Source organism: Protobothrops mucrosquamatus, unplaced genomic scaffold, assembly GCF_001527695.2.
Source record: "Protobothrops mucrosquamatus isolate PMUCROS unplaced genomic scaffold, P.Mucros_1.0 scaffold_82, whole genome shotgun sequence".
In the NCBI taxonomy this organism is placed as follows: Eukaryota; Metazoa; Chordata; class Lepidosauria; order Squamata; family Viperidae; genus Protobothrops; species Protobothrops mucrosquamatus.
The window spans coordinates 27911-51141 of NW_015386158.1; the positions used below are offsets into that span (position 1 = coordinate 27911).

Below are 23231 nucleotides of genomic sequence, written 5' to 3' on the forward strand. Positions count from 1 at the left end.
TGTGATGTACTTTATCAAATGCCTTACTGAAGTCCAAGTAAATTATATCCACAGCATTCCTCTCATCCACTAATTTTGTCACTTGGTCAAAGAATGCAATAAGATTTGTCTGGCATGATCTATTTTTGACAAACCCATGTTGGCTTTTAGTAATGACTTTGTTTGCCTCTAGGTGTTCGTTGATTCGTTGTTTGATTATTTGTTTATGTGTATCCCGCCTTTACTGTTTTCATAAATAACTCAAGGTGTGAACATATCTATCACACTTTTCTCCTCCTATTTTCCCCATAAAAATAATCCTCTTAAGTGGGTTGGGCTAAGAGACAGTGACTGGCCCAAGTCAACCAGCAGGCTTTCACTATTTTTAAAAAATTACTGAGAATCAAAGATAGATTATGGATGGACCTGTAACAATAAGGGAAGTTTCTGAAGCTATAAAAAAGATTAAACCAGAAAAAGTACTAGGACTAGATGGTCTACCACAGGCATGTCAAACTCGCGATGTCACATGACATCGCACAATGTGTTGGGACTTTCTCCCCATTGCCGGCAATGGGGTGGGCGCGGTTTCGGTGTGACACATCCAGCTTGCGGGCCGGCAATTTGACAGGCCTGGTCTACCAGGTTCTCATTATAAATATTTTGAGGATGAACTTTTGCAGTCACTCCAAAATACGATGAACTCTATCTTACAGGTAGATAAGGTACCAGAATCTTAGAAAGAGTATTAATATATAGTATTAATGTATAGTATTAATATCTAAACAGTGACAAGATTTAACTTCAACAAAAAAACTATAGTCTGATATTATTGAACACTGATTATATGATATTTACAACCATCTTAGCACATAGATTGAAAATAATTCTACAAGAATTTATTCATGGAAACCAATGTGGATTTTTTCCTACAAGATAATTAAAAGATGTCAGAATGGTATTGGACATTATAGAAGAATTCCAATATGTCACCATAAATTAATGATTTATGCTTAGTTATCATTTCTCTTCTATAATGTGCTTCTTCAAGTAACAGCCATAAAGTATTTTTGGATACAATGTAAGTTTATATGAGGGTGAAGGTTCGTTCTCCGAGCTTGTGGGTTGGTTTCCGAACATTTCGTTACCAGGCTAGGTAACATATTTAGCGGTGTTTAGTGGAGATCTGTGTCAGTGTTCTACTTATATAAGGGCTTCAGATATGGGAGTGTTAGTTAAAAACCAGGATCCATGAAGCAGTCAAACTCCAAACTCCACAATCCCAAATCCCTAATCCCACTGACACTAAACAACACCAGTTCAATTGGAGCAACACTAAAATCATCTGCCACGCTACCACCCACCACGCTTGGGAGTTCATTAAAGCCTGGCACACCACAAGCAATTCCATCAACAGACATTTTGATCTACAACCAGCATATGAACCCCTCAGAATCCAAATCAATCAAACAACCATCCAGAGACAGTACCAACCCTCAAGCCCCTCTCCCCCCCAGCAATTCACCTTCCAATGACCCTGACCTATAATCTCCCCATCACAAGACCCATTGCCAGCCTCCCACTGATGACTCACTCCTGGCCCACTAATTCATACCCTCTAACGACCTTTACCTGAAGTACCTCCCCATCACAAGCCTCTCTCTGATGACTTACACCTGGCCCATCACAAGATCCTCACTTGACACTCCCACATCTGAAGTCCTTATAAGTGGAACACCGACACACACAGCTGAAGATGTTACCTAATCTGGTAATGAAATGTTCAAAAACCAACCCTAAAGCTCAGAGAATGAACCTTTACCCTCATCCTACACCCGAGCTACAGATATTCGCCACTATTGTAAGTTTATATTTATTCCATACTGTCAATGTAGCATGTCTAATAAAATGATTTTTGAAATCTACCTTAACCTTAACTTTTTGTTTTGCTTTCTTTTTCATTGTTTACTTCTTTCTTTCTTCTACTTCAATTATTAGTTTTTATTTCTTTATTTAATTTTTTAAATAAGGTTATCAAAAAAAATCAGTTCTCAGTATGTTTCAAGGAAGAATAAAAATGGAACATATCTAAAATGATCTATGTGCTTAAAAATTTAGTGAGCTGAAAGTATTTTTAAAAAGTCATTTGTTGTAAAAATGTACATGATTTTAGTAAAATTCAACTGTTTTAAAATGCATCAGCACTCACTTGCTGGTGAGTAATCTCATCACCATCCAATCTCGAGGAAAGACACTCATCTTCATCAGATTTCGAAACACACAGAAAATCTTCAGAAGAAATTCCTAGTAAAAACCAAGAAAACAATGTTAAAACATTACTAGCTATGTGTTTTGAAGCAAATATGCACCTTCAACAAGGGAAAGAAAAGTTGTAAGTTGCAAAATGGGATGAAAAATCGCTTACAGATTTAAGAAGACCATGGCAAACTATTTTTGAAAACTCTAGGAACTTTCCAAAATTGACTCAAAATAAATAAATAAAAGATATAAAGAAGAATGATTATCAGAATCATCTTCAGGGAATAGCTGCTGCACACTAGTCAAAGATAAGAAAAAGTATTTTATAATAGAACCCCCTTGGAATCCCCTCCGGACTGCTAACCATTTTTTTCAAAGGGAACGTAATTTATTTTTTAAAAATAAAATCCAAACTGCCTTATGATCTGTCATCTTAATAACAATGGGCATATGTGCTGTATCTGGATTAGGTTAGAATTTGTTTCTTTAAAACAGTCTATTATTGACTAGGAGTACACTTAGATCTCCTCAAACTCATGGTATCATAAAATTCAATGTCACCAGCATATTAATAATATCAAACTCCAAATTTCTAAATGCTGAATCCTTATGATATGTAGTGTATGGGAGAGTAACATGAAACCTTGGCCACAGCTTCTTGCCAATTAGCATTAAAACATGTGGGAATTTAAGAATCAGCTGGTGGAACTTCTAAATAGTATAGCCTCTACTTTTTACCACCTTCCTGTCTGTATTGTTTTTCCTCTTATAAGGTTCTATATCTATCTTTACATTACTATTCATATAGGAAATCTGCCAAGACTAAAACATGCAAGGACAATTCTTTTAAGTTACTTAGTCAACATCAAAATATTGTTTTGTAAAAATATTATTTATATATCACTTCACATTTAATAAATATGTTAATTTAAAGTATTAAATATTTAATACATATTTTATTTTAAAATATTTTAAATCATTCTTTGGGTGTTTACCTTTCTATGGGGAGTTCACTGATAGCAGAATTACAATTAACAAAAGAACAAAAATATGAAGCATCAGTGAAATAATATCAACACAAAAGTAGCATAAGCATGAGTATTGTATCCAATAGATTCTAGCCTAAACACAGTAAGTATAATTAGATTCAACTCTATTAAATGATTCAATTATTTTTTTAAAAAGCTATACATGTCAGGTGACACAGGAACATTTAACTGCTAATTGATTTGCAACCTCAGTATGCATCTGGGTCAGCTGCAATTTACATATCTACTGAGTGCAATAGGCTCAGTTCCCAGTCAAATATGCAGGATAAAATAAATAATATGGAATGGCTTTGAATCTGTGACAAAAGAGAAAGAACAGACTTCTATATAATCAAGATCATTCTCAGCATTCCAGAGATACAAGATGTACATCAGCACAAAAACACAGATTGGAAATATAACTAGAGTACATTTATAATCTTACCTTTAGCTCATCTTTACTCTGAAAATTTTCCAGTAGATGTTGAAAGTGAGTGTCAGACATCTGACGAAGTAGAGACAAAAGACAGGATACATATTCCCCCTGTTAATTTCAAAGAATAATTATTTTAGTGGAACAATCATATTCACAAGTCTAAATAAAAAATTAACTTGGAGGTATAGGAAAAAGTTGTAGGGACTGAAAATGGAGCGATATTTATGAAATGAAACGCTATAAAATTTCTTCTTCTCATGTCTATACTTTTTAAATAAATTCATACTATGTAGAAAGTGTTTATATAGAGAGATGTGTAATGGTATGTGGGAATATCTTGGGGAAAGATGGTCAGAGAGGCTGCCTACGAAACAATCAGACAAAAGAGGTAGGAATCCCCTTTCTCGGTTAGAGAAAGAATCCTAGAAAGGACCTGCCCTAATGAGCAAGCAGGTAAAAGTGGCAGTGGGCAGTTTGTACTTGCAAGATTTTGTTAATATAGCCTTACAATAAAGTAGATTTAGCCCACATAGTAAACTGTCCAGTTTACCCATGGGGGCTGACAAATAGCCACCAAATCAAATTAAAAATGGAATACAGAATAATTAGAGGCTTAAAGGATGAAAATTTGCTTTTCCTCTCTGCAATGGAAAATATTGTTTCTGTGAAAATTCATTCATTCATCCCTATAAATAGGGCTTTGAGTTTTTTTCTATTTATCATAGCATGCAGTACAGCATTGTTTTCTACCTTTCTCATTTCAGTTGAGGCTAAGTTCACACAACACACTATCCAACCTCATAACAATAATATGGCGTAAAATTCCAGTCATTTAGTTTTTTACTTAAGCACCCGCTAATTATTATAGCAAATGCCTTAGAAATAATTAAAAATATAATCCAGAATAATAGGCTAAATAAACTAACAGCAGCATGGCTACAGTTCTTAGCTTCATCCTGAGAGTTCAGGACAGTTATTTTTAGTTTTGTAGCACAAAGAAAAGAATGAATGAACAAAGAATGAATGAAAAATGCAGTAAACTAGAGATGAGAGGATAGGGAAAGGGAGCAGGCTAGATAAGCAGGAAATAGAATTTGATGGTTAGTTACTAACAGTGATTTCAGCTGTGCATTGTGGACAACGCTGCCCTCTTACCGCCTCCTGAGATTGTGATTTACTCATAATAGTCAGAAGAGTTTGTAATAGTACATCCAGGAGGCTCTCCACCATCATTTCTACCTCCTCAATTACATCTGTCTCCTATAGCAAACAGTTAAAACATAAAGAGTTAACATCTTATAAGATGGAAATGAAATTTTTTTGAAGTTGCTTTTGGCTGCCTGTTCATTCATTTATCTATGAGGTTTATAGTCTAGAAGACAAGATTGACTAGAGGACAGTGACTGTTTTCATGGGAACACAGGGAAAACTTGAAAATAGAGCCACTTAGTTCTATTATTATATTACTAGTATTTAGTTAGCTTTTATCTACTTTTCAACTAATAAAAGGCTCCTAGAGGAAATTATAAAAATTGCACTAGGTTTTGCTAGAACCTGCTTTCAAAACTTCCAATAAAGGATGTAAAACACAAGAAAGGAGAATGGGAAAGAAAAAAATGTATTACCCAAGTCAGGATATCTAAAAAGGTTAAATCATGGCAACTAGATCAAACTTTGGTCCAGTTGCCATGATTTCACCTTTTTAGATACTTTTGGCCTGGATGATTGAGTCTTCATTTACATACCTAAGTCAGGATGGTTAAAATATAAAAATGTATTTTAACCCATTTCATTCTAGGCTTAATGCCCAATAGTCATTCTTATCTTTAAAACCCGTAATGATGCAGTCCTATGGTCCCAGATAGAGCATCCCAAGAAGTCATAGATTACATAAAATTTCTCCTCAGAAATCATAATAAAGCCCCCCCCTTTCTTGTTTTTAACACCATATTTATTTAAATCTACAATAATGGATATCTTGTACTCCTAGATCAAATGTTCTTATAATAATCTACTATCTGATTAAAGACAATTAATTTATTACCTTAATATTTTGCATACAGTCCTGTTCACAAATAAAATTCTATGATTAGTCTTATGCTCAGCTCTCCCTTTTAAAATATTTTCAAATGTAATATTTTGGGATATTGTTAAACTTCCTTTGGTATGTTTGATACTGTCTAAGATGTTATAGTCCAAACCTATTTTCAGAATTTGTACATCAGTGCTAATGTTTCTACTTAAATAGCCATCTTTGAAGGTAGATGGGAAGATATTAAATGAACAATTTTAGTAATGTAATGTTATTGCTGTCATTATTATTTGCTTGCTTAGCAGTACTATCTATCCAAAATAAGTTGAATAATTTTAGAAAAAAAAATCAGGAAATTATTTAAGAATCTAGGACATACCATACAGTGGCCTGGATTTTATATGTTACACAGAATTTTAATCATGTTTATTTTTCTGCTAAAGATGCAGAACAATTCTATACAGGCTGGCCAGCAGCCATATATCTTCTCTCAAGTAAATGTTTGAAAACTTTGTTAAGCACAATAACTAATGCACAATTTTCTGTCCTTTATGTAAAAAAACATGCATTCAATAATCCATTATACTAATGAGAAGTAGGTCACAAACAACTATACTATGTTGCAACTTTTGTATAGTAAACTTAAGAAGTCTCTGTCTACTATCTATCTATCTATCTATCTATCTATCTATCTATCTATCTATCTATCTATCTATCTATCTATCTATCTATCTATCTATCTATCTATCTATCTATCTATCTATCTATCTATCTACTATCTTTCTATCTTACTATCTGAATCTAATGGTGCCTCGATCAAAACTACATAGAGAAGATACTGCTAAGAATTCCAGAGCAGATAAGCAACTCTTTTTGTTGTCTCAGATGAAGATGAATATGATGAAGGACCACAGGTAATAAGATTCGCCGGGATTCTAGGAATGGGAAACCAGAGGCTTGACATTATTTTACAGGAGAACTCAAAATACTGGAATGAGAAGCCTGCCTCATTTTAATTCACAAGCATATATAGAGAACCTGAAGAACTACCATTAATAACAAAGAAGGATGCAATAAAATTAATTTAATTGGCCTTTTAATAAATAGTACAACAGCTTAATTAGAGGCCTCTATGAAACAGATTCTAAGGGAAACCCATTTTTATTCACTGAAATGCTAATTCTGAATAGCTAATTTACAAACTGTTGCAAAAGGTTATATAGCGCTTACAGTACAGTAAATAAAATCTGTAAATTATCTTTACTGGCAGCCTTATTTTCCTTCACTGTTTAATTAATATTGCTTCCCACAGAAGCTAAATTGTCAAAAGTCATGAACCTACAATATTATCAACTGTCACTCATAGGAGATATTATTACATCAAGCAACAGAAATACTGACTACCAAAAGTGAGGGAAAAGGAAATATCTAAACAGTGCTTTTTTTCTAAAAAAAAAAAAAAAAAAAAAAGGTGCCGGAACTCACACACATCATACAACCTGCCTTGCCTACCCTACAAGGTTCCATCCAAAAAAGGTGCCGGAACTCCGTTCTGGGCGTTCTATGAGAAAAAAAGCCCTGTATCTAACTAACATGAAATCTCTAACTGTTGATATTCTCAGGTGAACCATAAAATACTGGATGACACTGAAATTCACATTTATGTCCTCCTTAGGTATACTTAGATATTTATTAGTGTGGCTATATTAATTACTAACCTAAATGAATTCATACAATGCTTTCACTGCCTTTGTCTTTATTATTTTTAAAATTATTCTGAAAGTAAGATATGCTTGTGAACTTCAGGGTCCCTTTTCTTGATTCTAACAGTTCACTTAGGTTCAAAGGAAATGGTACAGATTTGTGCACCAATTGCACCTATTCCTGGACAGGAAGGCCTTATTCATAGTCACTTGAGGACTTCCTGGTTGGACTATTACAACAGGGCTGCTCTTGAAGACCAGAAAAGTTACAGCAGGTCCAGAATACAGCAGCACATGAAGTGTTTGGAACTCATATTGCACTACTGTTGTGCAAGCTGCACTGGCTTAATTCCCTTTAAAGTCCTACTTGGCATGGGACCAGGCTATCTGAGGGACCATTCTCCACTGGGATGGATACAGTAAGCATGGTACAGATCCCATCCTTTTAGGCTGTCATCTTAGGGGACCAGAAAACATGCCTTTTTCATAGCAGCCTCTGCCCTGTAGATAATCCTTCTCCCTGGATCCAGCAGGCCTCTATTACTTTAATTTTTTGGAAGGCCATAAAAAGCTGGCCCTTCCCCAAAATGCTAGAATAGGATGAAATAGGAGCATATGGATGGTTCTGTTGGATGCATCCAAGGGGGATGATTGAAGTGCCAGGGTATTTTTTTGTTTATTTGTTTGTTTGTTTGTTTCACTGTAGTGAGCCCCCCAGAGTTGAGTTCTTAAGATGGGAGGTCCTTATGAATTTTTTAAATAAATAAATTGAATAAGGCATCTTAGACTGCACCACTTTATTAAAAAATGTGGACATCAGTTCCCTAATTAAATCTCAAGTATTTCTAAAACTGGTTATACTAAGTACAGAACCATAGATATTAGTGTAAACACTATGATGAAGACATGGCTTTACTTTGGTGTGCTATAGCCATACAAGAATATTAATATAGACATAAATATGGTTTTCAGGATCCATTTTTTTCTTTTAAATTAAACATGAAAAACATTAATAATATTTAAAGGGAATGCAATGTCCCCGGGCTATACCTCTGTGTAGAATGGGCCCTGACGTTTAAAAAAATATTTCTTAATTTCCTAATCTCTTCATTTATTAGTAAACTCATATACCCATTGAAAAACAATGAGAGAAATTCAAAAATTATAGGACAATCTTCTCATGTACATAAAAAAGAGGGAAAGCAAAAGCAGATGAAACAGTTCAAGGCAAAATCAGTGTTTATGAACAACAATATGCAAAGTTGTTCAAAGAAAACAGAAAAAGAGAGAGTATAGTATTCTGGAAGAAGATGTGGCTGGTTAGAATAGAAATATTATGCAGTATAATTTTTGTACATTAATTCTAATGAATCAACTTTTCAAAATATAATTTACTTTATGCTATTTTAGGGATACAGTAAATCAGACATATCAAACTCGCAACGTCACGTGACGTCGTGCAACATATCGAAACTTTTTCCCCATTGCCGGCAATGGGGTAGGCGCGGTTTCCTCGTGATGCATCCGGTCCACGGGCTGGCAGTTTGACACCCCTGCAGTAAATGAAACCTAAAATAGTTTTATATATTATGTTCCTAAAGTGGCATGAAACAAATTCTGTTCATATTGGGTATGCAAAGAGACATATTATAATGATTAATATTATAACTGTTACCTGAGAAAGAAAATAAGCGACTGTCTACTGTACGAGCTATAGATTGCAATTTAACCACATCCATAGATTGTCCAATATGCACTGTACTGGGCATGCTCCCAAGAGTTCCTCGCACAAACTCTGCTACTTCCTGTACTGTAAACATCTGCAATAGCTCATCAAAAATTGCAGGGAAAGAATTCAATAGAGCAGCCTAAAAAAAATGGAAATATGAGACTTTTTGAACTCTTTTAGTAGTAATGATACAAAAAAAAAGCAGGAAATCCCTCTTTAAAGTTTCATGTTTCTATTAGAAAGAGATTTTGGAAATTATGGCATTGTAACATGATTTCATAATACAAAGGAAGCCTAAACTACAACATCTTATAGATACTGAAGCACACACTAAAGACCACCCCCAGACTGCTCATGTCTTCTGAGTTGCTTTCAGATCACATTTATAAAAACTGAGTATTTTTGTGGCTATCACAGTTGATAGGGAAGATCAATAGTCCTCTTCAGACATTAAATTGTTTTAAATATATATGGAAGTAGGAGATGACATTACGATGCTTCATGAAATTAGAAAGCCATAGTGCTGTGATCATCTTCAAACCAATATAAAAGCTAAAGAAATCCCTGCAGATTTCAGCCCCAAAAGCACATTGTCTTATTGAAAAAATTGATAAACTGTGTATCATCAGTGGAAGGACCAAATCACCAAGTGCCAAAGCCAAAATCAACAATGAACAAGTCGGCCCACATTCTGTGTCACATGCGTCCGTGCATGTATCTTGTGGTAAGATGGGCAATCAATAAATTTAATAAAATAAATAAATAAAATATATGGCAATGATATTTTCATCCATCCAATTATATGAACTTCATATTTAGTGCCACCCAGATAGATATAACATGTTAAATTTTTACTCTTTATTTATTCAATTTCTATAGTCGCCCAACTCAACCAAGTGACGCATTTATTTCAAAACTTCCCACTACATGCCATGTTACAGTTTGTTTTAACTGCATTAGGGAAAGAGAGGTAAGTATGGTGAGAGCTTTGGAAGTAAATATTAATTTTCCAATGGTGTCCTCCCTCTTTCATTCCTATTATAATAATTTACAGTAATTAGTCTTAGAAAACTATTGTCTCAAATCAAAGGCACTTCTGAGCTCAATTTCAATATTGGTGATAAGGAAGAAGAACAGGAATACATTAGAAGATGAAAAAATTATCAGTCCTGTCCAATCCAGATGAACCTTCTCCTCCCTATCATCCCAGCTAAAGTTATCTTGTGTGAAAGCCCATTTGCAATACAGTGTGAATAGTTAGGAAGGAGTATTGGGGCATTCAAAAATATAAGAATTAACTTTTTGTTTCCTAGCTGCAACCTCATTTCCTGCCCCAAATCTAATGATGGAAAAAGTGAGCAACTCATTCTCACATCACTTAGGAAATCTTTTGATAGATTGTATCATATGATACTAGTAGCACATCTCCCTATGGTGAACAGTATTACCAGTGGGATTTGCAATAAGCCATAATTATTCCAAAATGGTTGTCCATGTTTCATGATAACATTGCACAAATATGTAATAATGCAATGATGTCATAACATCTGATGTAAATATGTCTGCAGGTATCCCCACTATGGATGCTTGTAAGTATGAGTGGTCGATCCTCCATAATTTTTTAAGAAGAGACTAGACAGCCATTTGTCTGAAGTGGGTGTAGGGTTCCTGCCTGAGCAGGGGGTTGGACTTGATGACCTCCAAGGTTCCTTCCAACTTTATTACTATTATTATTATTATTATTATTATTATTATTATTATTATTATTATTATTATTATTATTATTATTATTATTATTATTATTATTTCCCCGGCTACTCATTTCTTTTTCTTTTCTTTTCTTTATAAATAATAATTAAATTAAACATGGGTGGTGACTTCCATTGAAATATTTTAGAATTAATATTCTCAATCCAAAGAAATATAGACAAAATAAATAAAGATAATAATTAAATACCAAACCAAACAACCATTGTTATTTTAATTTCTTTATTTTTAAGATAAGTCAATTTCATCCCAGGGAAATATGCAGCAAATACTGCTATTATTTCCAGTGACAGTTGTATCAGAAGTGGTGATATCAAAAGACCTGTAATTAGAGAGAACATGATGCTCTTGGATATTTCCATGAAAAAAAAAATTAACAGAAAGAGGTTAAAATAAGACCAAAATTCATTATATTTTCATTATTGGTTCTTATTGGCTCTGCGTGAATATTTAGTTGTTTACAATATGACATGACTGAAACTCAATATTTAAGTTATTAAATATTCTTCTATTAGATTTTTGTTACTTTTTTATTATCATCATTAATATGTATTCTTTGAATTACCAGAGATAATCCAAAAGTTTGCCATAACTGATATAATTTCTCTCTAATGACTGGTGCTCATATTCAAAGTAATTCATGCAAACAGTAGAATAACTCTTATATATAAACGTACAGTTCTTTGCAAATCCTTTTATAGTTGCAAACATTGAAGTGTGCAATATAGTTCAGTTCTTTGTGCAGAAAAATGGACTGGATAAGGAAAAACACTCATTAGATACACCCATGATTAAATGTGTACAGGATATGGGGATAATTACTTACAGACTTAAATGACGGCCTTGCAATGCCACCACATTTTTGTGGGGCACATGTCCCAGCTCCGCTCACCTGTCCTTCAGGCTGAGGGGCCTATGGGGCAATTAGGGTTAAGGGGCAACACAGTGGCAAGTGGGAAACAAAAAAAGGTAAACTTTTGATGCATTAAAGTATTAAATAAGTTTTTGAATGAATATATAATTTTTTCAAGTACTGTGTCAGAGGTGAAAAAATAAAGTTAATGATTAGAAAACATTGCTATCAAAATTTTGTTTTCTTTAGAGAACAAACTATTATTGTTACTAGATTCCTCAGATTTCTTTCTTTCACAAATGTGCAACAATATTAAGATTCTTCTTAGACATATTAATAAGCCTGGAATACATATTACCTACTGGACAACAATTGAACATCTTAGCAGAATTCTCATGCTTGGGGCTTTTTACTGAGCCAAATATTATTTTACTAGTAAAATCTTTACAGAAAATGTTTATAAAATTGAACTGTGTTGAATGTGCCTGTGGGAAGAGATGGTGCATCTCCTCAATAAAACATACTGAGCCAACTATTAGTTTGCTGGTAAAATCTTTATAAAAAATGTTTACAAAATTGAATTGTGTTGAATGCTTCTTTGTGAGGGAATGGTACATCTCAGTAAAATATAGGTTGCCCTGGTAACTTTAAATAACTATAAACTAGTCTCCAATTTTTCCTTCTGCAGAAAAGGTTTTTTTTGTGGTTTACAGATGCAGAAACTGGAGGATAGATTATCATGACCCTTTTCATAATGATTCAGGCCCAGACATGAAACTGAATCCACACTGATCACTTTTCTGTCGTCCTGTAGCAAGAGTAAGATATTGATATAATCCTTCTGACTCTGCGTGTTCTCTTAGTCGCTTTGATATCATTGATAGTGATATTTTTCTGGACCACCTGAAAGGGTTAGGAATAGGTGGCACTGCTTTGTAATACTTCTTCTTAAATGGGCGGTTCCAGACAGTGGTAGTGGGAGTTAAGAGTTCATGCTCTATGGCTCTCTGTTGTAATGTGCTGCAGAAGTTGACATCTTCTCCTCTCTTACTTAACATCTACATAAAGGTACTGGTGATGGCCATCCAATAGCACAAAGGCAGCACTGGTGTGTAGATGATATTCAACTGTCTATCTTGACTCCAGACAAATAGAAGATATGATTGAGGTTTTATCCCAGAACTTGGAAGGAATAAAACTTTGGATAGGAATAAAAAGAGTCTGGTTCAATCTCAAGAAAGGGAAATAGTTTTCAGTATAGAAGCCCTCCAATTCCAAAGATATTGCATCTTTGACTCTGGATGAAGTTGTACTTCCCTTTCAGTGTTAATTCATAATCTGGGGCTTAACCATAGCTAAGAGCAGATGGCAACTGTGGTTAAGAAGGGCTGTTACATTGTTTTATCTTGTGCAACAATTATAGCCTTTCCTGCATTAATAGGCTTTGCTCAGTCACTTAACCCTTGGATTTCTCTCAGTTAGATTATTGCAATGTCCTCTGCATGAAGTGGTCATTGAAAACCATCCAGAAATTTAAATTGCTTCACAATAAGCAACTCAAGAAGTTTTGGACGCCCAATAATCTATCCAAGGAACACCTCTGCTTTGAGAGCTACACTGCTTATCAGTATTGTTCTGGGTGCAATTCAAGATGTTGAGTGTCACCTTAAAAGTGCTTCATGTTCAGGACTGGGCATCTAGGAACCACCTTCTCCCAATAGTCTCTGCCCGTCCTTTGAGATCTGAAAGTGAAGTTGTTCCAGTTGGCTTTTACAGGCTGTGGGATAATTTTTGTTATACCTGATGATTAAATGTAAATATGGGTTGTGGTTGTTCCCCAGGAAGCTGATGATTTATATTGCAATATAGCTATGTTTTTAATTTTTAATTTCATTACTATTTATGCCACTCAAAGACAGATATGACAGAAGCAGCATGTAAGTCCAGTAAAATAAATAAATAGAAAACTGAAAAACTGATAGGAATGCAGAAGGATTGTATTATGGGTTCCTAGCATTTTCCTAGTCAATCAGTTATTTTCCTTTGAAAAGTTTTGGTACATTGACAAGTAATTCTACTAATTTACAAAGGCAACAATCAAACACACCAATAGAACTTTAGAGATTTATAACCTGTGTAAAGATGAGAGTCTCAGAGCTTCTGCTGTCCAAACTGAGTACAAATCTGATGGACTGGAAAAGTTCCTGGATACTGATTCTGAATTGTTCCTCCTCCATTCCACAAGTAGCTCTGGAGTAAAGGATCCGAGATTGAACAATAAACTTGAAAAGATATTCCAATGCCTTAAGAACAGGAGAAGAATTAGGAAAAAAAAAGAACAAGGGATTTATAAATAGCCAGAGGGGGAAAATTAAGTACATTATTAATATTCAAATTCTTATCCTTTATGTGAAGGATATTACTATTATTATTATTATTAAACTTATTTGCTGCCCATCTCAGAGTTTGAAGCGACTCTGAGAGGTGGATGGATACATATTTATTTAGTTAACAATCAATAAAATAAATCAAAATTTAGCATTCTCTTCCAAGAAAGCTATTTGCAAAAATGGCAGGTTCCAAGTATTTGCAAAACAAATACCTACAATTTATTGTTAGTTGACAAATTATGGCCTGATATTTTTTATCTTAGTAGGAGAATAGCAATAATGTAATTAATATTTACATATATAAAATATGAACCAAACAGACAAAATGGGTTAATATTTTTTAAAGAAAAACTTGATGAGATCTGGATAGCACTGTAGTACAAAAAGGTTATTCAGTTTTTTAAATTTGTTTTCCAAGTTTGGACATTAATATTATCATTTTTTCTTAATATTAATTATGAATGGATTATTAAGCTCATGTGAGAAATAACATGGAGGAATCCAACTGTTATCTGTATGTTTGAAAAGAAATTGCACCTTTCAGCAAATCTTCTAGTTCCATTGTTGATGAGTGAGTACATTTTTATTCCGGTGTTTTTCCCCAGACTTAAATTAATCTACTGACTCAGCAACAATAAATCTGACTTGTAACCCATTTTAAGCTCCAAAATATCACCTTCTTAAATCAATATTTTGAGGTAAGCATTTAATTCTAAATAGCACCACTGAAGATCGATATTGCTGGAAATCACTGAAAAAACTCATTAAATAATATATTATTTAATTTTCATTCCTAATTAAGTTTTGCCCTTAGAAAAGAAATATTTTCTTTTTAAACTGAGTAATATTTACATAGAATACATACCCGCATTGCTTCTTGAATATGATCCTGTCGTACTACTTCAGCTGATCGATCCATATACCATTTCAAACAGCGGATGAGTTCTCTGAATAAAAAAATCACAACGACAGACATTTCAACAGGAGAGAAGCTCAAAGTGACAGATTTTTCTGAAATATATCAATATCTATATCTATACTTACATCTATTTATATGCATACATGTATGTTTCTATATGTATATATGTGTGTGTGTATACATGTATGTAACAATAAATTAAATAATGCTTTAGCAGCACAATTTTGATCTATAATCACTGGACTTTCAGTGACTGATTATGCTCTGTTTTTAACTCTTTGCTATGCTGATTCTATAAACCAGGGGTCCCCAACCCCCGGTCTGTAGACCAGTACTGGGCCGCAGCATGCCAGCGACCGGGCCGCACAAACAAGTAAAACCCCATCCACAGGATGCAGGCAACATACAAAACCATGCCCCCTCCGGTCCACAGAAAAACCTCTCTCCACGTAATCGGTCCCTGGTGCCCAAAAGGTTGGAGTCCTTTGCTATAAACTATTCTCTGTGAGAACTTAGTATGTATAAAACCCCAAGCAAATGAATATCCTTTTCTAAAAATCACTGTATTGATATAAACATTTACTTAATAAACTGGCCTCCATAAAGAGATTACTTACTTATATGCCAGAGCTCCTGCAAAGTGCTTCTGAATATAAGTGTCCATTACAGGTCGAAAATGAAAATATTTACTATCACGCAAAAGATTTATGATAAAAACCTAAAAGAGAAAGATAAAAAAGAAACATGTTTAGGAAGGCAAAGACAACAACAACAACAAAACAACAACAACAACAACAATAATAATAATAATAATAATAATAATAATAATAATAATAATAATAATAATAAAGTTGGAAGGAATCTTGGAAGTCATCTATTCCAACCCCCTGCTCAGGCAGGAAACCCTATACCATTTCAGACAAATGGCTGTCCAATCTCTTCTTAAAAACTTCCAGTGTTGGAGCATTCACAGCTTCTGGAGGCAGGTTGTTCCACTGATTAATTGTTCAAACTGTCAGGAAGTTTCTCCTTAGTTCTAGGTTGCTTCTCTCTTTGGTTAGTTTTCATCCATTGCTTCTTGTCCTACCTTCAGGTGTTTTGGAGAATAGCTTGACTCTCTCTTCTTTGTGTCAACCCCTGAGATATTGGAACACTGCTATCATGTCCCCCCTCATCCTTCTCTTCATTAAACTAGACATACCCAATTCCAGCAACCGTTCCTTGTATGTTTTAGTCTCCAGCCCCCTAATTATCTTTGTTGCTCTACTCTGTACTCTTTCTAGAGTCTCAACATCTCTTTTACATCGCGGTGACCAAAACTGGATGCAGTATTCCAGGTTTGGCCTTACCAAGGCATTGTAAAGTGGTATTAACACTTCATGTGATCTTGATTCTATCCCTCTATTAATGCAGCCTAGCACTGTATTGGCTTTTTTGGCAGCTGCAGCACACTGCTGGTTCATTTTTAAGTGATTGTCCACTAGGACTCCGAGATCCCTCTCGCAGTTATTGAGCAAAGTACCTCCTATACTATACCTGTGCATTTGGTTTTTCTTGCCTAAATGTAGAACCTTACCTTTTTCACCATTGAATTTCATTTTGTTAGATAGCGCCCAGTGTTCAAGTCTGTGAAGATCCTTCTGTATCTTAAGCCTGTGTTCTGGAATGTTGGCTATTCCTGCCAGGATGCGTGCACAGACACTCGCCCACCACTTCCACCGCCCGGTTCTAAAAGGCTCAAGGCCCAGTAGTGGGCCGTGGCCTGGAGGTTGGGGACCTCTGTTTTAATTAACTTTTAATGTTGAATTTTAATCATCCTTCCCCTTTTTAAATTGTATGTATGATGTCACTATGACTTTATGTGAAGTTCCTTTTATTAGATCTTGCCACTGCTGAAATCCTTGTAAGGAATGATTATATTTCAATCTTACTGCATGATTTGAGAAAAAAATATAGCTATTTTGAAAAGGTGGTCACGGCTCCTTGCACCACACAAATCACCTTTTTCCTGTTGAATATGAAGTAAACAATAGCCCTAGAATTTAAAACACTGGTCAATTAAGAATATTTTAATTTTAGAATGTCTTCTAAACAGATACTTGTTCGCTCTCTAGATTTTAATCAAGAAAAATGAAATAGCAAGTGCCTTATCTTTCTTAAAATAGGATGGTCAAAACCTACATAAAGTAATTTGCAGATTTTCAAGGATGCTTGATTTCTAGCTTTTAACAATCAAAAATGATTCTTCAGTCCCAATTTAGGCAGCCAAATACACAAACAATAGAATCAGTTCTCATATTAAAATGAATTCTTAGTTTAATCATTAGCTCAGAAATATTTGTTTCTTAAGAGTACGTAGGCTATTTGTATATTGCCATACATAACAGTATGACTGTAGTTGGTGTATAAACTTCACCATCAGATGGCCCAAATCAGTAAATTTAATTCACAGAAAGTCATGAGAATACTGAACATTTAAGAATAAAATAATTTGCAACTATTCTAATATTTCCAAGGCTAGCTAAACACTCAAACATGTGGCAATTATTCAACATTTCAAAGTTAAGAGGCAATAACATTTAGCATTCAAGGAAGCTCATGGAAATTGCCATTAATCTGAATTTTTGGAAACAAGGATCAACAAACGAGCCAGTTGGTCTAGTGGTTAAAGCATCAGGCTAGAAAGCAGGAGACTATTCCTGCCTTAGCCATGAAAGCCAGCTGGGTGATCTTGACTCTCTCTCTGCCCAACTCACCTCACAGGGTTGTTGTGGGGAAAATAGGAGAAGAAAGGTGTGTTGGATATGTTCACTGCCTTGAATTATTTGCAAAATAATAAAGGTGGGATAAAAATAAACAAACAATTAAAAAAAACAGAAAAAGATACTATGGTAGTTGTGGATCCACAAGTGATTAAAAAGGATTTGGAAAAGTTTCAGCAACTAATGCGGCGAAGGGAAATAGTATCTTAATGTTTAGAAAAGTATTGAGGGGAAAGTGCCCTCACATCTTGCCTCAAAATATTGATCTGTCAGAAATATTTTGTGCTTACCAAAGATTGAAAGACCAGAAGTCCATATTTTTCTGTGTTATCATCCAGAATCACAAACAATGTATCCAGAATATCCTGCAAGAACTTGAAAAGCACAGGGATTTTTAGTATCTCTTTTTAGAAAGTTCTAGCAAACCAAACAATTTCATAATTTTCTGACATTGTTTGTAAGAAGTACATTTATTATTCTCTTTTAATTCTAAAGTACAATATTATATAGAAAATCAAAACCAGATATTCTGAGCAAATTTAATTTTTTCTAGTCTTCAATTTGTTTTATGAGCCCTTTTTATTAAGTCAAATCCACTCAATAATGACTATCAAATCTGAGGCAAAAATCCAGATTAATCTTTTTGACAGGGTTCTCATATGGCACTAATGAAGTATTAGAAGTTAAGGATGCCAGACCATCACATCCCTAAACAGCTCTTCTATGGTGAGCTGTCTCAAGGAAAGCGATCGCACGGGGGACAAAAGAAGCGATACAAAGACACACTGAAAGCATTTCTCAAGTCCCTGGATATCGACACCATCTCTTGGGAATTTTTGGCGCATGATCGACCGACAACCGCATGGGACCAAATGGTCCCCACGGTCTGTATACTTGTGTCCTCCTGTTAGAACCGTGTTCTCTTCGCTCGTGAGGCATTTCGGTCTCGACGTTTACGACTTCGTTGTCACAGGTGTAAAGAGACAAGTCATACAGGCAGAACATTCCGTGCTAACATCGGTCTCATCAGCCATCTACGGACACACCGTTGATGGCTCACAATCCACAAGATGTCAAGGTCTTCATCGAAAATCGATGGACAAACAACACATGGTTATATTTATATATTTATACAATATAAGCAATCATATACACATTTTTATATTTTTAAAAATTAATAAGGATCTAGACAGGATCCACAACAAGAACAAGCATACAACATGATGGTAAAAGTGAGGACAAGGATGCTGGCAGGAAAATGTTCAAATGGTTTTGAGGAAAAATTTCCAACCATTTGGTGTAAACTGATAATTTTAATCCTTGAGTTACGACTGCAGTTAGAACTGAAATTCTTGTCACTAAGCAATGTGGTGTAAAAGGTGATGTCATGTGACCACATCACTGAGTAACAGCAATCCAGAAAATCCTAGTTGTCATTGTAACCCCAGATGTGCAGATTGTCAAGACTAAGCATTATTTGTTAGCCTTATTAATACTATATCACAGATTTTCAATACATGTGATGAAATGTGCACCTGGAGAAGGAGTGGGGAAGGGATCTCGGCAAGAATGCCATGGTTTCCCCAGGAGGAGACTCTACATTCCAGCCCAGAATAAAAGTCTGTGCACTCCTGAACTAGCTGGGGGAGGGAGGAAGAGTGGCCACACCTAGAATCTCTCAGAATATATCTATTAGGTTAAAAGGTTATAGCTTTAGCCTGGCAAGATTCTTTCTATTAAATCGAAGCAAATAAAGTATTGGACTAGATGGGACTGGACCTGACAATATACCAGTGTTATTTTTAAAAAAATGCGGCAGGAAAAGAAGATTTGAAATAGTTCAGGGTCCTCCATATCATTTTAGTTCATAAACTAATGAAGAGAATTTGACATATCACTTCTTACACTGATGATTAAGGTAATCACACTGAGATTTTATTTATTGATAAATACAAATATTAATCAATCATTTTGGTTTTTTCCCTAAAAACAATGAGTTATTGTAATTAATTTGTTAATAATAGCTTAGACCAAATTCAATACCTTAACAATTTCTTCACCGCTAACTTGGCGTAGTCTACCTAAAATATCCATTACACGATCTGGATAAGCTTTCCACTTCAGAAGAGCAAGCAGGTCCACTGTATATAATATAAAGGAAATAATATATTAATAAGTATATAAATAATAGTACCATTATCTAAAACACTCTGAATACATTGGTAGCAATTTTTTGTGGATTTTTATGAAGATCATTTAGTCCTGGGCATGAACAAAATATAAAATATATTTGTTAAATAATTTGAGAAACTATTGGATACAACTGTGATTAATACTTGTAATTTCATTTATATTGTTCTCTTGTTTTCACAGTATGTGAACTAGAAACATTAATTCAAATGAAAGTGCACTTCACAATTTGATAAGGAAGAAAAAATGCTGCTGGATATCTGTAAGAAATTTTGCTTCCCAAAATGAATTGAATTACAGAAGATCATACATTATCTTAGTATTTTTAAAAATACTAAAAAATATTTTTTAAAATTATAATAATCATGAAGTCTAAAAATAAGTTAGGAAAACATGTTATTTAGCAAGATTTTTCTCTTCTTTCAAGGTCTGTGCTATCTAATATTTTTCCAAACTAAAAATTATTTGCTTCCTTTTTAATTCTAGAAAACTCCATTAGGTGTTTTAGAAGGCTATAAAAACACATAATCTAAGGTATTTATTTGTATATGAAATAATGTGATTTTGTTACTCATTAGGTGTATTCACTCATAATGATAAACCAGAATGGATTTTTTACAGTCATGATCATTGAACAAACGGCAGTGTCTTCTATACTGCATAACTAAAACATAACGGCATAACATACTAAACCAGACTAAAAAATGCTGTCTAAACAACTTTAATTTAGTAAGTATTGTAGGAATATGTCCTATCTGAAAATGCTTGATGTAATTACAGTAGGTGGCAGCATCTAGACAAGTTGGTTGATCTTGGAAAAAACCTGATTAACTGAAAAAAAAAATGCCAATCACATCAATTTTTGTTATCAGAAAAACTACATGGGCATATCCTTGTGATCACCAGGAGTCAAGATCAATAGGAAAGAATCATTGCTTCTTTATCTGTTCTGCCTGAATCCAAATGCTAAAATATTCAAGTGGCAGAAGGTAAATTTGGTCAAATGTTTAGAGGACTTGCTTAATTAAGTTAGAATGTGGTTTTTGCTTGTTAATTTGTAGAAATTTGGGTGAGAAGTAGTTTTGTGTATATACAGTAGCTGCTCTTACAATGTAAATTGGAAGCAACCAGCTATCTCGCAAAAAGAAATAAGGAAATAAGAATGTATAAGCTAACTAAATTTTTGTTTTCAAATTAATGCTAGAAAAAATAAGCATCAATTTGTTTTCTGAGTTACTCTGTTAAACAACAGTTACATAAAACAACTATAATCTAGGCAAGCCAGGTAATTAAGAAAAGTTTTTTCTTACAATTGTCCATTAAGTTCATAGAGATTAAACTATTGGAATTTATTAAACTATTATAAAAACCTGAGTTTTATTACCAATCCCTGAAGACACAGGTTGAACATAGAAAATGTAGCTTCTTTCTGCATTCATAGGTGAAATACTGTAATACTGTAAACCACCTAGAGTGCAATACGATATATACTGCTCAAAAAAATAAAGGGAACGCAAACTCCTTCAGTTCCATGATAAAATGTTCCCTTTATTTTTTTGAGCAGTATATATTGGCGGCATATACATTTCATGAGTAAATAATACATTTTCAAGGCTACTTGTTATGAATTTGTACACTAAATACTCAATTCTTTGAATTTTTCTGTTATTGTTAAAATAATAAATTATATTTTATTTACAATTGTGATTGGGAAGTTAATCACAGCAAAGTATGTATTTTTAATTTGAAAATATTTTCTGTTTTGTGTCTCACAACTGTTTCATACACATAGAAACAGAGTCTTTCAAGTACAGATACATGCTGCAAGTAACCAAATCAATCAGAACTGCCATGTGAAAATCCGCTTCAAGCATGTATATAAGTAAGACCATTATGCTTTATTGAAAAGATAGACTATGTATCATCTGTCTTATGAATTCTTGGAATAAAAAACTGCTGTACCATTCTGAGTAAGTTTGGTAGAAGACAGTTGAGTAGTGATTGAAAACAACTCTTTGGTGCTGCGCTGAAAAATCAAGCTTGAAGGGATGTTGGGACAACCATTATAATCTTCTTTGCAGCATGGAAGACCCAAGTAAAGTGCATGGTTATTGAATGTGCTGTTTTCATCACACTGGAGATACAAGAAAATAAATTATTCAATTTTTTATTTTGTTCTATACATTGTTACATTAATCAGATTAGGGTGAAGATTCATTCTCTGAGCCTTGTGGGTTGGTTTCCGAACATTTCATTATCAGGCTAGGTAACATGTTCAGAAAAGTTTAGAGGGTGTCAGCGTTCTGTTTATAAGGGCTTTGTGATAGATCAGATGTGGATGTGTCAAGTGAGGGTCCTATGATGGATCTTGTGATGGGTCAGGTGTGGGTGTTCCAAGTGAGGGTCTTATAATGGGTCTTGTGATGGGACAGGTGTGAGTCTTCAATAAGAGTCTCATAATGGGTCTTATGATGGAGAGGTTACATCAATGTGTCTGTTGATGGAATTGCTTGTGGAGTGCCAGCCTTTGATGAACTCATGAGTGTGGCAGGTGCTAGCATGGCCAATGATTTCTGTTGCTCAAATCGAAGCCTGGCACTCCACAAGCAATTTCATCAACAGACACATTGATCTACAACCAGCCTACAAACCCCTTAGAATCCAAATCAATCACACAGACAACAAGAGACAGCACCGACCCTCAACCAACCCAAGCAAGCCTCAATCAGCACTTCACCTCCCAATGACCCTCACCTGATGTAACTTCCCCATCCCAAGATCCATCCCAAGACTCTCACTGATGACTCATATCTGACCCATCACAAGACCCTCACTTGACACACTCATACCTGACCCTCACAAGATCTACTGACCACAGAAGAACACTGATATTGACATCCCCTAAACTCTGCTGAAGATGTTACCTGGCCTGGTAAAAAAATGTTTGGAAACCAACTCACAAGCTGGAGAATGAACCTTCACCCTCATCCGCCTGAACTACAGATATTTGCCACTACTGCTAATCAGACTATATTGAAAAGCAGCACTGATCCTATTCATGTATATGTTTTGCCTACAAATACGTACAACCTTCATTTATTAATTACATCATTTAGAAAACCTTTATTTTTACAATAATCAAAAAGTTACATGTATCTGCCATTAGAATTAGCTTCCTTTAAAT

The 23231-nt window shown here is 34.4% G+C and overlaps 1 protein-coding gene across 1 annotated transcript in view; it reads right to left on the reverse strand.

Moving 5' to 3' along the window:
- Nucleotides 1-23231, reverse strand: part of LOC107285855 (dedicator of cytokinesis protein 3-like) — a gene marked incomplete at its 3' end in the record, with an annotated part of 177306 nt that overhangs the window by 25344 nt on the left and 128731 nt on the right. The window contains exons 19-30 of the mRNA XM_015814120.1: nt 22010-22181; nt 19901-19998; nt 18148-18231; nt 15713-15813; nt 15042-15123; nt 13919-14089; nt 9113-9305; nt 6558-6669; nt 5923-5941; nt 4816-4959; nt 3712-3810; nt 2189-2283 (exon numbers count right to left, since the gene is read on the reverse strand). Coding sequence (XP_015669606.1) covers nt 2189-2283; nt 3712-3810; nt 4816-4959; nt 5923-5941; nt 6558-6669; nt 9113-9305; nt 13919-14089; nt 15042-15123; nt 15713-15813; nt 18148-18231; nt 19901-19998; nt 22010-22181 — 1370 coding nt within the window. The remainder of the gene's footprint in view (nt 1-2188; nt 2284-3711; nt 3811-4815; nt 4960-5922; nt 5942-6557; nt 6670-9112; nt 9306-13918; nt 14090-15041; nt 15124-15712; nt 15814-18147; nt 18232-19900; nt 19999-22009; nt 22182-23231) is intronic.